Source organism: Salvelinus sp. IW2-2015, linkage group LG17, assembly GCF_002910315.2.
Source record: "Salvelinus sp. IW2-2015 linkage group LG17, ASM291031v2, whole genome shotgun sequence".
NCBI lineage: Eukaryota > Metazoa > Chordata > Actinopteri > Salmoniformes > Salmonidae > Salvelinus > Salvelinus sp. IW2-2015.
In genome coordinates, this window is record NC_036857.1 from 12,640,468 (window position 1) to 12,655,116 (window position 14,649).

Sequence of the window (14,649 nt, forward strand, 5' to 3'; positions counted from 1 at the left end):
ACCAACAGATATTTTTTCAAAGTCATTGTGTCATGCCATAGCTGACACCCCATTCTTTCTGCAGGAATTATTGAATCCTAATTTGGAGCAGATATGTAAAAGCTTTTGGAAAACGTGGACACGTAAAAAAACTGAGGGAGATTTTAACGAAATTCTGTTACCAAACTTTGCATCTGCATAGTTTTTCCAGTAAATGTGTTTTTGTAAAATGTTCAGTGTAAATTGTTAAACATAGTCCCTGTGCATAGGGTTGTACGGTTTATTAAACTTTGAAATCAATGTTTTTGTTTGGAGTACATTTTAAGTGAGAAATTGGGGACTCTGCGTAATTCCGAGACCGTGGAATTGCACAGCAGTTAAGGGTCATGGTTGACGAAGTGGTTAAAAGATAATGGTTCTTGCCTGCGGGGCCAATAGTTTCTCCAGACGCTCTTGGTCCTGCTGCAGCATCTCCTCCCTGTGCCAGGCGTTTATCTCCTGCAGCATGCGTAGCTGCTGGGCGCGTCTCTCCTGCATCTCCTCCACAATCACCACGCCGCCCAGAACCTTGGCAGAGAAGTGCAGCTACATGCGGTGCACCTCCTGCTCATAGAACTCTGCACTGCGCCACTTCTCCAGCTCTGAAGGAGAGAGAGTCAGGCAATGAATCACATATAAAGCAAAGCACCACATACTGTTTCATACAATCTCAATACATCTCTCTGGCCCCATGGCAGGCAGACCTTGGTGGTTGTGTAGCTGTGTTTGTGGAGCAGCTCTCTGAGGCAGAGGGTGACGGCCGCCAGGTGACCAGTGTACTTCAGCTGGAACAGACGCTGGAGGTAGGACACCGCCTGGCTCCCGCCCACGTTCACACGCATCCAGCCTGGGGAAACACCAGAGGACAGCATGTTACATCTGGTGAGATAGCAGTGACATCTGTTGGTTCTTTTCTCAACTCCTCTAGCATGAAAACAAACAATAGAGGATTTGGCAAAATAATAGACAGATCTGGCTACCTGGTTGAGTATGAGTGGAGTAACCTAAAACCTCATATTACTGTGTCTACCTTCCATTGATAACAGGTAGTATGTGAGCGCAGTGGTAGCTGGAGGACATGACAATGCCCGTGTGTGTGTGGGGGGGGGAGAGTTGCAGAAAGCGGTGTTGTAATATAAGCTGTACAGGCTATCCACCCCATAGGATACATGAGGGCAGTGGTGTAAAGTACTTAAGTAAAAATACTTAAGTCGTTTTTTGGGGTATCTGTACTTTAGTTTACTATTTATATTTTTGACAACTTCTACTTTTTACTCCATACATTTTCCTTGACACCCAAATGTACTCGCTCCATTTTGAAAGCTTAGCAGGACAGGAAAATTGTGTAATTCACACACTTATCAAGAGAACATCCCTGGTCATCCCTACGGCCTCTGATCTGGTGGACTCACTCAACACATGCTTTGTTTGTAAATTATGTCTGTGAGTTAGAGCATGCCCCTGGCTATCCATAAAAACAAATTTAAAAAAAGAAAATGATGCCGTCTGGTTTGCTTTATAAGGCATTTTAAATTATTTATACTTTTACTTTTGATACTTAAGTATATTTAAAGCCAAATACTTTTAGACTTTTACTGAAGTAGTATTTTACTGGGTGACTTTCACTTGAGTCCCCCACCACTGCATTGGCGCCTCTGTAGCACTCAAAGAGCAGCACTGACACCATCTGGCGACTGTGCAGCGGGTTGCAGGGCGCCTCTGTGAGAACTATCGGATGTTCAACACTGCCCTAAAACAGGGGGAGAGAAACCACATCAGATGTGCCTGAACGGACAACTATCTAGTTAGCTACCTTTGTCCGCGTAAGTTGTTTTCAAGAGTGAGAAGGCACAACAGTCAACAGAACAAGCAACAAAGAAAATGTGGAACACAACTTCAACACCTCACATCAGCGCCAACTCCGAGGTGGCTGAATGGAACATCAGCTCCTGTATCTCGAAGTTTACAGCCACATTTCGGTCGAACCGGCTTTTCAGGAGCCATCGCAAGGGCTCGAGGTTGGAGATGTCATTACGGATTTGGTATTCACTGCGCGCTGTCTCTCTGCTCCCCGCCGCCAAGGATTTGAACAGAAGCCGCGGAGCGCCTACTGTAGTTAGTCCCCTTTGCATGCTCAACCCAACCGGCCCTCCTTTGAAAATAGCCGTTATCTATTACCATCGGGACCAGTGTTGATTGTAAGCATTCGGCAGCAATTTAAACAATAATGTCGGGAGATGATTTGTAGTCTTGAAATTAAAATATTTTGCAAGTTGTGTCTGTTTTGGAAGTCATTTTGAAAGGGTGTTACTACAAAATACAGGCGACTCGAAGGCTTGTGTGAGCATCCAAAAGTTCCGGGATGCTCAGAAAATTTTTACAAGGTAACAATCATTTTATTAAGGAGAAGGTAGTTCAATGTTAAAATATGTATATATTACATCCTCTATTATAGTAGATCCCCTAACAACTATTGTTTTAGGACTATGTATTTATACATTCTGTAGTCTATTTACTGGCGGCATCTGTCGGTGTCATTTACTACCATTTTTGTTTTTATACGGATGCATGGCTTTATCTACAATATTTTTAGTTTCCTCAATGAACATGTTAATGTGAGTACAGACTGGGTGTGATAACCTACTGTATGACCCAGAACCGTTTTAAAGTAGGACTAATGCATTAAAGACCACATCCATGAATGAGTGTTTGCCAACAGAGGGGGCAATGAAAGCTAGTCTCATGCATTTGAGATGAATATGCATCAAACAAAGCATGAATTAATCTTTTGGGCATTCTGAATTAAGTCCAGGCAGAAATGGTGAGCTACTCCTATCAATCTATTATTATGGTTATATGATATCCTATCCCTATCAACCCCTATATCTGAAAAGGCCTAGATTTATTCTGGTCTGACACTTACAGTATTACTGTCAATTGACTGGGAAAAGTGGAGTCTCAGCTGGTGATATATAGGGTGCCTTTGGCACTGTCAATAGACACTCCACCACCAAACGGTCTGTCCCCTATCACTCCGTCAGTAAGGGGTCAAATGAAGATTATCTATCATTATTCGCTTCTGATATGAGTATCAGCCCATAACCAGAAACACCATTTAGGGTCCTGTGTTTTGGGCTACCATGTCACATGACCTAGATTTTAAAACTTTCTGGGCGCCACGACCAAATTCACATAGAAATGTGAGTTATAGATCTGTCATTCTCATTGAAAGTAAATCTAAGAAGCGGTAGATCTGTTCTATGTGTGCCAGTGGAGGCTGGTGGGAGGATCTATAGGAGGGTGGGTTCATTGTAATGGCTGGAGTGGAATAAATGGAACGGAGCCAAACGTGGTTTCCATATGTTTGATACCATTCCATTTATTCCATTCCAGCTATTACATTGAGCCCATGTTCCTATAGCTCATCCCACCAGCCTCCTCTGACGTGCACTATATCTATGCTTCCTGTTTTGTTTTTGTGTCTTTTACTTTCAGTTTTGTACACCAACTTCAAACAGCTGAAAAATACAATATTTTTGGTTATTGAAAATATATTTCACAGTGGTTTAGATGGTACAATGATTGTCTACACAATGTATTGTTTTTTTTTGTCACAAACTGACATTAGGTGAACTTTTAGAAAGTTAGCAACCAGGAAATTGCAGAGCAATATCTGCATATTTCACCTTTAACCTTTTATTTTAAGCCTTTTCCAGACATTTGAATTACACCAAAAATTAAAGCAATAATTGTCTGAGGATGGTGCTGGAACATCTGACATGAAAATAAATAATGACAGTTTGATGGAAAAGGTTTAAATAAAGGTTCAAATCCAGGTCATGTGACATGATTGTCCAAAACACAGGGCCCTCCATGCTGCATCCTTTCAGCAATAGTGTATCATGAGCTAGTCAATAAGAGGAGTACTTGGCATTCACCTATGCATTTTCTATGCCACCATTGTTACAAAACCACAGAATTAAGCTCAAGTGTCTTACACATCAGATCATTCATGCACCATAAAATACTTTAATTTAGAGATAACAGGCATATGCCCTGTGTAATCAAACAAATGGTGGATACATTCCATATTTATTTCAGTCCAGGGACTTGATTGGCGGGTTAGCACAGATTTGGGAGCAGGGAATGTTGTAGCTTGATGCTGTGTCATTGAATCAGAGGCACAGTTCACTGCTCAGGCACAAAGCTCTAGTCAGGGGACCTCCTCTAATGTTAATAAGCAGATCTAGGTCATCTCCCACATAGGCTCCCAGAAGGCAAGACGTGACATTGTACCTCTGTCCCTAACACTGGGAACCTTTGCTTGTTGTGCATGTCATACCGTGATGAGCCACAGAGAAACAATTAGGCTACAAGCGCGTTGGGACTGCCATGATGTAGCTCCTCCATTTTGTAGAAGCAGGGTAGAGAGATCCTAATTAGCTTGTCATCAGCTGTCATATTCAAGTGTTCCTGCAAGACTCTTAAGACATTTATTGGGTTATTGTCATGTTACTACTCTGTTAATATTATCACTCTTATAATTTAGTTGTGGTAGTAGAATAGCAATGTTATGATTGCCAGTACCTAAAAGACTCATCTTTCCTGCTGCAGCTCTCTCTGTGCTGATCATGAGATTAAATGGTGAAATGTCAGTTTGAATCTTTGCATGCAGGACTGGTGAAATAAAAAGAGAACTTCCAACTATCAGTGACATAAATGAATGAGGGGAAGGTAACACCGTTTACATAATAGGCGGAGGTTTGCATTGAGATTCCTACTGCTGCCTCTGATATTTACATTTGAGTAATTTAGCAGATGCTCTTACCAGAGCAACTAGGGTTAAGTGCCTTGCTCAAGGGCATATCGACAGATTTTTCACCTAGTTGGCTCGGGATTCAAACCAGCGACCTTTTAGTTATTGGCCCAAGGCTTTTAACCACTAGACTGCCTGATACCAGAGCCACAGCAGCAAACCAAACGCCCTGCAACCCCTAAACACTACCCCGCCCCCTCACACACAGAGACTGTCACTACCACTCTCTTCAGTCTTAAGCCCTGTAAGCATAACAGATATTTTTGGGCCATAGAGTTATTAATGTGTTTGTGCACCTGTCACTTTGCATGAATCCCTGGGTGTGTAGTGTCTGTATGTGTAAGTTGTGTTCATGTTTCATAGGGGATCCAAGGAAAGATTTCAAAATTGTCTGTTTATTTATCTATTCCTATGTAAATTGCATGTCCTTGTGGACCATTTAGTATAAGCAGCAGATTACATTTCTCTATTCTAAACCAAAATGCTCAGTTTTTTTCTCAATCCAGGATGCTATATTTTCTTAGATCCCTTCCCCATTGTTAGGGCTCTAGATTGGCTGGAGCGGCTTCCCTTTTCAACCAGTGGGGCTTTCAGACAGACAACCTGTGTTCCTTTGAGTCTTGCCAACCAATTATTGTGGCCATGGCAACTATCTGAGTCTATTGCCCCCAGTTGGTGCATGTTAGCAGGTTATAGGCCTTCAGTATCTCTCCCCCTTCAGACATTCCTCTTTCATCTTTGCTGAATAAATCTTTGCCTCTGTAACCCAAAGTTAAATTGGTCACCACAGCAAGCAATTTGATGCCATCTCAATAATAATATGTCTGAAAATCTATTTCTTATGAAGCTACAAATGTGCAAATACAGATAGAGAACAACATATTTTTGTGTCCAGAAGATTAGTAAGTACATTTCACTGGAATTCAAAACCCTGTTTCATGATGAAGGTGCAGTGCTGTTCATTTTAATCCAGTTTGGAGGGGGGCATGTTTGTGTGTTTGTGTAACATTTGCAGCCTATCCTCTGTCCAAGACCAGGGTTTTGCACACGATGGGGGAGGGAGGTTTAGTCACTGAGATGCCCCAAGGACTCTCCCGGGAACATTCTTTCCTCACTGTCCTCACACACACACGCATGCAAGCACACATACATACATACACACTGTGCATGCCTCAACACAAATGGCAGCTGGCAAAGCAACCTAAGCCTAGCATGAAAATATAGGAACTTTCTATCTCTGGGTTGATGCAAAATGTTGAGTTCTCGTCGTCTTTCACGTTTTTGTCTCATTTAGTCTTCGACCAATGCACAATTCAACATACATTATTCTGTAATTAATTTATCATCAGTCTGTCCATGTGCTATTCTCACTCTGTGAAAAGAGTCAACTGTATTTCTGCCTTTCCTTTAATGTTCATAATGTATTCCGACAGAAGGAAATATTAGAAATGCCTTGCATGCGCAGGCACCAAAACCTGATGACAGTAATACTAAAATGCGTCGTGACATGTCGGAACCGATTAGAAGAGAAAGGATACGGTGACTCTTATCATTTTAGGGATTACAGTTGGAGGCATCAAATGTTACCGTGATTTTTTTCTTCTGCATTTTCGAACACATTCCTGCTCTTTAATGTCATATCGTAATTTGGGAGTTCTAAAGCAGACGCACATGACACGGGCATGTGTTTAATGAGGACTAGAATGCCATGCCGTTTCAAGGACAACCAACATGAGATGTTATACTATTTAGGCCTACGTTTGGTTTCCATGCCAGATGTATAGTTGATCTAATCATGAGGAATTTGCTAATGCTGTGTAGATAGATCTGCGTTGGAAATAGCTTGTCAAACAACAGAGGACATTTAAAAAAATGACTTGGTTATAGCCAATATGCGCAAATTCAAGTCGCTGTCCCAGGTTCTGCAATGCTGAAATTAGTAGAATTTCTCATGAAGATGCATGCGGGTTGTGGTCTCTAATTTATCACCTGAATTTAAAGAATTTGCTCCCATGAACAAAAATTGACTTAGGCTACAGAGATACGCGAATCAATTAAAATAATCGGGAAAAAAATTAGACAAGAATATATTTTTTTAAAGATTGTTTTGATATATATTATACCAAATTTTAAAAAAAGTAATTGCTGGCTATACTCAAAGGGCCTATAAAACAAAACGTTGTCTCCTAATTCTTATAGCGAATAAACTAAAAAACAAACGGAAATAATCAAAATAATATGCTATTGATGTCACAGCTAGGTTTGAGCTACGATTTTGATCTTCAAATATGTCATATTTATTTATCCATTTTACACCTCGATGTAGTTTTGCATTAGGAATAAAAAGACAAAGACAAAAACATTGGTATAGGCCTATGAATGGTAGGCAGTCTAAATCACATTTTTCAGCGAACATATGCGTCTGCAATTATAAACTACACCTTCGTGAAACTGATAATACATCTGCCAGATCAACACGATCTGAATATGTTTAGTGTCATCATATCCTAACGAAAAATATTGGAACAAATGATCGATCAAAAAAAAAAATAGAATTAGGTCTAATTCAATATGCAAAATGATCTTAATCGAATAAAGCACAAATATGTTTGTATAAATAAAGCGTAAGAGCTAGCATCCATGCCTCTGGTAACGAAATAATACACCTCTTTCTCCCTCTAAAATCTCAAAGCAATTTGCTAAACGTAATAAATTGACAATTTTGTCCTTGGTCTTAGGCTACTGCAGAGAATTTGCGCCAGTAAGGGGGTCATACTTATGTCGTAGGCTGCGTCTCTCTCGCTCTCACACACGCACACACACACCCGCTTCAGAACCATGAGAGGTTTTTGCCTGCTGAGCAAGTCATTGCATTGGCAGTATACGAGTACACGTGCTTAGTCCGACTGTGACACACAGATTCCATCGCTCGTGGTTTGCACTTGTCACAGCTGCGCCACAGTTGACTGCAACATCCGAACCAAAACGGACAACTTAATGGAGAGGTCACAAACAGGGACATTCGATCACATTCAGCAGTTTAGAAGAACCAACTTGAGGAGGAGTTGTTTTGCATAATTTCTTCTGAAGCCAAGAAAGTGTCAGGAGGGGTTTGAGAGTGACATGGATAATCAAGACCAAAAGACGGGATTTTAAGGAGAGCCTATGTGGATGTAACGGTTGGACAACCGTTAAGAGAAACGTCAAAACGTATTGGCAACAGGCATGGTTATCTTTCTCTCACAGCAGCAACAGCCAAAATAACTAATAACCATATTTGATCCAATTGATATCTGAAGATTCACATTTATTTCACAACAATGGCTCACTTAATTCGACACAAGATCGGCAACAAGCTGACCAATGCGGCCAACACAGTGTCCAATAAGTCTCAGGCCAAGGTAAGCGGAGTGTTTGCCAGGCTGGGCTTCCAGGCCGCTACGGATGAAGAGGGTCTGGGGTTCGTGGACTGCGATGACTTGGATTTTGACTACAGGCAGGGGATGCAGATGGACATCATGCAGGGTGACGAAGAAGGCGGAGATATGGACGGAGGAGACGAGTTGATGGTGGGGGACAGCCACTACCAGAGAGACGGAACCGGTCCACCATCCTCTTCCTCCCTCAAGAACACTGGGGCGTGTAACGAGTTGGCATTAGAGGACAAACCCAAAATTACCACTTGGGATGCGGGGTGGAACGTCACCAATGCCATTCAGGTAGAAATAATTTAAAGAAACACAAACATATTGGCACTATGTCAATGTAAGCCTATTGTCAAGATAGGCTTGCAATATACGCCCATTCAGGGACACCGATTTGCATCCTACAAAAATACTGAAAAAGACCTTAAAATGACTTTAGAAATGTTTTAATTGACATGTAAAAATAGACTTTGAATAGGCTTATTGTATGGTTTCATATTTCACAATCCTTAGTTTAGAACAAGTGTGTACTAAATATTTTATTTATAAAAACTGCATATCTGTGCCTTCATTTAATCAGAAGAGAATGTCTATTTAATTTTAAGCATGTGTATAATAATAATTTGAGATTTTAGAGGAAAATAGGGATTTATGCAAGATTATGCAAGTCTATTTCTTATCAGCAAAAAACAGACCCCCGGTTGCCTCTCCGTCTGGAATGAATCAAAGCTAAAATGGTTTGGATTAGCCTCGGGCACCATTAGGCCTACATCGTTATTCTTGATAACATTTCACAGTGGTCCTTTGTAGTTGGTAGAGCATGGAGCTTGTAACCCAGGGTATTATGTTCGATTCCCGGGACCACCCGATCATACATTAAAATGTCATACATGAATGTCTAAGTCGATTTGGATATCAGCGTCTCCTAAATTGTATATGTTATTATTACAGTGGATTGTACACAATAAATCCAGTATTGATGAGGAAATGTCTTAGAAATATTAGATTCTGTGCCTGGACGCTAGTCATCTGACAGATGAACAGAGGCCTGCCCATGCTTTTTTTTCTCTCAACACCAGTTGTTAAATGTGGGGTTTCACACATGTATGATTATGAAAATGTGAATGTCGTTTGCTATTATTATGCAACTTTAAATATGAATCATTTATTGCATGTGTGGTGTGGGGAGGCATGCCACTTCGATAAGACCATTTCCATTACGACTCAACTGTGCTTGTGTATCCACAGGGGATGTTCGTCCTTGGGTTACCATACGCCATTCTTCACGGAGGATACCTCGGACTCTTTCTTATCATATTTGCCGCCGTTGTATGTTGTTACACCGGAAAGATTCTTATTGCGTGTCTGTATGAAGAGAATGAGGATGGAATTCTGGTGCGCGTGAGGGACTCCTACGTGGACATCGCCAACGCGTGCTGCCAGCCACGGTTCCCGTCTCTGGGCGGACATATAGTTAACGTTGCTCAGATCATTGAGTTGGTCATGACCTGTATCCTGTACGTGGTGGTCAGCGGCAACCTGATGGTTAACAGCTTCCCCAATCTGCCGGTCTCGCAGAAGGCCTGGTCTGTAGTCGCCACGGCTGCCCTCCTGCCTTGCGCGTTCCTCAAGAGCCTCAAGGCGGTGTCCAAGTTCAGCTTACTCTGCACCATCGCGCACTTTGTCATCAACATCATGGTGATAGCCTACTGCCTCTCCAGAGCCCGAGACTGGGCCTGGGACAAAGTCAAGTTCTATATCGATGTCAAGAAGTTTCCCATCTCCATCGGCATCATCGTCTTCAGCTACACGTCCCAGATCTTCCTGCCCTCGCTGGAGGGGAACATGCAGAGGCCAAAGGAGTTCCACTGCATGATGGACTGGACCCACATCGGAGCCTGCGTTCTGAAGGGCCTGTTCGCTCTGGTGGCCTACTTGACTTGGGCAGATGCCACCAAAGAGGTTATCACGGACAACCTGCCGTCCACCATCAGAGCGGTGGTCAACCTGTTCCTGGTGGCCAAGGCCTTGCTTTCGTATCCGCTGCCGTTCTTCGCTGCTGTAGAGGTCCTGGAGAAGTCATTTTTCCAGGATGGAGGGCGCGCTATTTTCCCTGACTGTTACGGGCCGGGAGGACGGATTAAGTCCTGGGGACTGGGCCTCCGGTGCCTCCTGGTGGTGTTCACGTTGATCATGGCCATCTTTGTCCCGCACTTCGCACTCCTCATGGGCCTAACCGGGAGTCTTACCGGCGCCGGGTTGTGCTTCCTTCTCCCGGCTCTCTTTCATCTAAAACTGATGTGGAGGAAACTCTTCTGGCACCACGTGTTCTTCGACGTCGCCATATTCGTTATAGGAGGCATATGCAGCATTTCTGGGTTTATTCACTCGGTAGAGGGGCTCATTGAGGCATTCAAATATGGAGTCGAGGAATAAGAATGTATACATTCTACCTCTGTAGCCCATAGGTCATAATCTCATCGATCATTGGCGCTGAATGACAGACTGATTGACCGAGCAAAAGGGAGACTGTGTAATTGTGTACTTTGTTTTTTGCCTTCGTGATAATGTGCAATAATAGACTTTACAATCATAGTGTACAGTATTTAGTAATGAAATGTTATGTTAATTAGGAAGTGGGCAATGCAGTGTCCTTTGAAAATGGATCATCTCTGAAGCGTTGAATATGATGCATGGTCTGATCAGGCAAAGTCAGGCATGTGAAAATGAGCTGTATATAAGGCCTAACTTAGTGTGTGGATGTCTTGATATCTGCATTGATAATTGGTTTCCTTTTTTTTTTAAATACGTAAATGAGTGTTTTATTATCGAGCTGCTTTAGAATTAGATAATCTCATGCAGGTTCTGTCGACATACCAGAGAAATCACGCTCCGGGCACCCACGTTGGATGGTGCTATAGGGTAAACATACAAGGAACTCATATATAGTGGTTTAATCAGAAAATTTCGATTCGTTTTCAACCGTACTCCTTGTCGACACATTTGGTTTTTGGTGTTTCACGTGTCATTATGGATTAAGTTAATTATTGCAGTGCAAGCAAGTGGCTCCTATGTGTTTATATGAAACCATCTGTCTTCTGTATAGTCTCCCTACCTGTTGAACGTATTAATTGTGCTTTCATGGAATTAATCATGTTGTGTAAGAAACGAGTATGTGTTGAATTAATAGATAAAAAATCGAATATTTTATGCATTATATTCATATCTTTGTCCAAGGATTAAATGTCTATCTGGAATTTGTGAACGCTCATGTATGTGCGAAAAAAATAATCTATGGGTGAATAAAATGTAGGTTTTTATGGATGAATATATAGTCAGTGGTTGTTTGGGGGTCTTTCACTAAAATGGAAGCAGAAATCTGGATGAGGAATGCGGATGTGGTGTGCAGTATTATGCAAATTATCATAGATTTACTCACCTCACCTGCACATGCGAATTATCTGCCTATAAATTTAGACTCCTCATACATTCTAATTCCCAGCTAACTTAATTATATAGCCAGCCCAAGAGACATATGAGCACTGTCAAAATAAAGGTACAAATAATATATACATATATACAGTACCAGTCAAAAGTTTGGACACACATACTCATTCCAGGGTTTTTCTTTATTTTACTGTTTTCTATGTTGTAGAATAATAGTGAATACATCTAAACTATGAAATAAAACATATGGAATCATGTAGTAACCAAAAATGTGTTAAACAAAATATATTTTATATATATTTGAGATTCTTGAAAGTAGCCACCCTTTGCCTTGATGACAGCTTTGCACACTCTTGGCATTCTCTCAACCAGCTTCATGAGGTAGTCACCTGGAATGGATTTCAATTAACAGGTGTGGCTTGTTAAAAGTTAATTTGTGGAATTTCTTTCCTTAATGTGTTTGAGCCAATCAGTTGTATTATGACAACATAGGGGTGGTATACAGAAGATAGCCCTATTTGTAAAAGACTAAGTCCATATTATGGCAAGAACAGCTCAAATAAGCAAAGAGAAACGACAGTCCATCATTACTTTTAAGACATGAAGGTCAGTCAATCCGAAAAATTTCAAGACCTTTGAAAGTTTCTTCAAGTTTCAAGTTTCTTCAAGCGCACAATTGGCCCAGCATCGTCCAGCTTAGGGCAGTGCACAATTGGCCCAACGTCGTCCGGGTTAGGGTTTGGCCGGGGTAGGCCGTCATTATAAATAAGAATTTGTTCTTAACTGACTTGCCTGGTTAAATTAAAAAATATATATAAAAGTACAGTTGAAAAAACTGGCTCTCATGAGAACTGTCACAGGAAAGGAAGACTCAGTTACCTCTGCTGCAGAGGATAAGTTCATTAGAGTTACCAGCCTCAGAAATTACAGCCCAAATAAATGCTTCACAGAGTTCAAGTAACAGACACATCTCAACATCAACTGTTCAGAGGAGACTGGGTGAATCAGGCCTTCATGGTCAAATTGCTGCAAAGAAACCACTACTAAAGGACACCAATAATAAGAAGAGACTTGTTTGGGTCAAGAAACAAGAGCAATGGACATTAGACTGGTGGAAATCTGTCCTTTGGTCTGATGAGTCCAAATATGAGATTTTTGGTCCCAACTGCCGTGTCTTTGTGAGATGCAGAGTAGATGAACGGATGAGCTCCGCGTGTTTGGTTACCACCGGGAAACATGGAGGAGGAGGTGTGATGGTGTGGGGGTGCTTTGCTGGTGACACTGTCTGTGATTTATTTCGAATTCAAAGCACACTTAACCAACATGGCTACCACAACAATATGTAGCGATACGCCATCCCATCTGGTTTGCGCTTAGTGGGACTATCATTTGTTTTTCAACAGGACAAGGACCTAAAACACACCTCCAGGCAGCAACATCCGCACTGAGCTAAAGGGTAGAGCTGCCGCTTTCAAGGAGCGGGACTCGAACCCGGAAGTTTATAAGAAATCCCGCTATGCCCGCCAATGATCCATCAAACAGGCAAAGCATCAATACAGGACTAAGATCAAATTGTACTACACCGGCTCAGACGCTCGTCGGATGTGGCAGGGCTTGCAAACTATTACAGACTACAAAGGGAAACACTGCCGAGAGCTGCCCAGTGACACAAGCCTACCAGACGAGCTAAATTACTTCTATGTTTGCTTCGAGGCAAGTAACACTGAAACATGCATGAGAGCATCAGCTGTTCCGGACGACTGTCTGGTCACACCTTTCGCAGCCGACGTGAGTAAGACCTTTAAACAGGTCAACATTCACAAGGCCGCAGGACCAGACAGATTACCAGGACGTGTACTCCGAACATGCGCTGACCAAATGGCAAGTGTCTTCACTGACATTTTCAACCTCTCCCTGTCTGAGTCTGTAATACCAACATGTTTCAAGCAGACCACCATAGTCCCTGTGCCCAAGAACCCTAAGGTAACCTGCCTAACTGACTATTGACCCATAGCACTCACGTATGTAGCCATGAAGTGCTTTGAAAAGGCTGGTCTTGGCTCACATCAACACCATCATCCCAGAAACCCTAGACCCACTCCAATTTGCGTACCGCCCCAACAGATCCACAGATGATGCAATCTCTATTGCACTCCACACTGCCCTTTCACACCTGGACAAAAGGAACACCTATGTGAGAATGCTATTCATTGACTACAGCTCAGCGTTCAACACCATTGTGCCCTCAAAGCTCATCACTAAGCTAAGGACCCTGGGACTAAACACCTCCCTCTGCAACTGGATCCTGGACTTCCTGACGGGCCTCCCCCAGGTGGTAAGGGTAGGTAACAACACAACTGCCACGCTGATCCTCATCACGGGGGCCCCTCAGGGGTGCATACTCAGTCCCCTCTTGTACTCCCTGTTCACTCATGACTGCACGGCCAGGCACGACTCCAACACCATCAAGTTTGCAGATGACACAACCGTGGTAGGCCTGATCACTGACAACGCTGAGACAGCCTATAGGGAGGAGGTCAGATACCTGACCGTGTTGTCCAAGGACAGCAACCTCTCCCTCAATGTGATCAAGACAAAGGAGATGATTGTGGACTACAGGAAAAGGAGGACCAAGCACGCCCCCATTCTCTTCGACGGGGCTGTAGTGGAGCAGGTTGAGAGCTTCAAGTTCCTTGCCTTCCACATCACCAACAAACTAACATGGTCCAAGCACACCAAGACAGCCGTGAAGAGGGCATGACAAAACATATTCCCCCCCAGGAGACAGAAAAGATTTGGCATGGGTCCTCAGATCCCCAAAAGGTTCTTCAGCTGCACCATCAAAAGCATCCTGACGGGTTGCATCACTGCCTGGTATGGCAACTGCTCGGCCTCCGACCGCAAGGCACGACAGAGGGTAGTGCGTACGGCCCAGTACATCAC

At 42.6% G+C, this 14,649-nt stretch overlaps 1 protein-coding gene and 1 long non-coding RNA gene across 2 annotated transcripts; one reads left to right on the forward strand and one right to left on the reverse strand.

Moving 5' to 3' along the window:
• Positions 1-245: 245 nt before the first annotated feature.
• LOC111977043 (uncharacterized) lies at positions 246-2,331 on the reverse strand. The gene is made up of 2 exons (XR_011481287.1): positions 723-2,331; positions 246-620 (listed from the first exon to the last, which is right to left on the reverse strand). It is a non-coding gene; the product is annotated as an uncharacterized lncRNA (long non-coding RNA).
• A 5,289-nt stretch (positions 2,332-7,620) lies between these two features.
• On the forward strand, positions 7,621-11,587 carry LOC111976272 (vesicular inhibitory amino acid transporter). Its single transcript, XM_024005056.2, has 2 exons — positions 7,621-8,553; positions 9,508-11,587. Exons 1-2 carry the CDS (start codon positions 8,155-8,157, stop codon positions 10,693-10,695), a joined length of 1,587 nt encoding a protein of 528 aa, XP_023860824.1. The 5' UTR covers positions 7,621-8,154; the 3' UTR covers positions 10,696-11,587.
• The last annotated feature ends 3,062 nt before the right edge of the window (positions 11,588-14,649 follow it).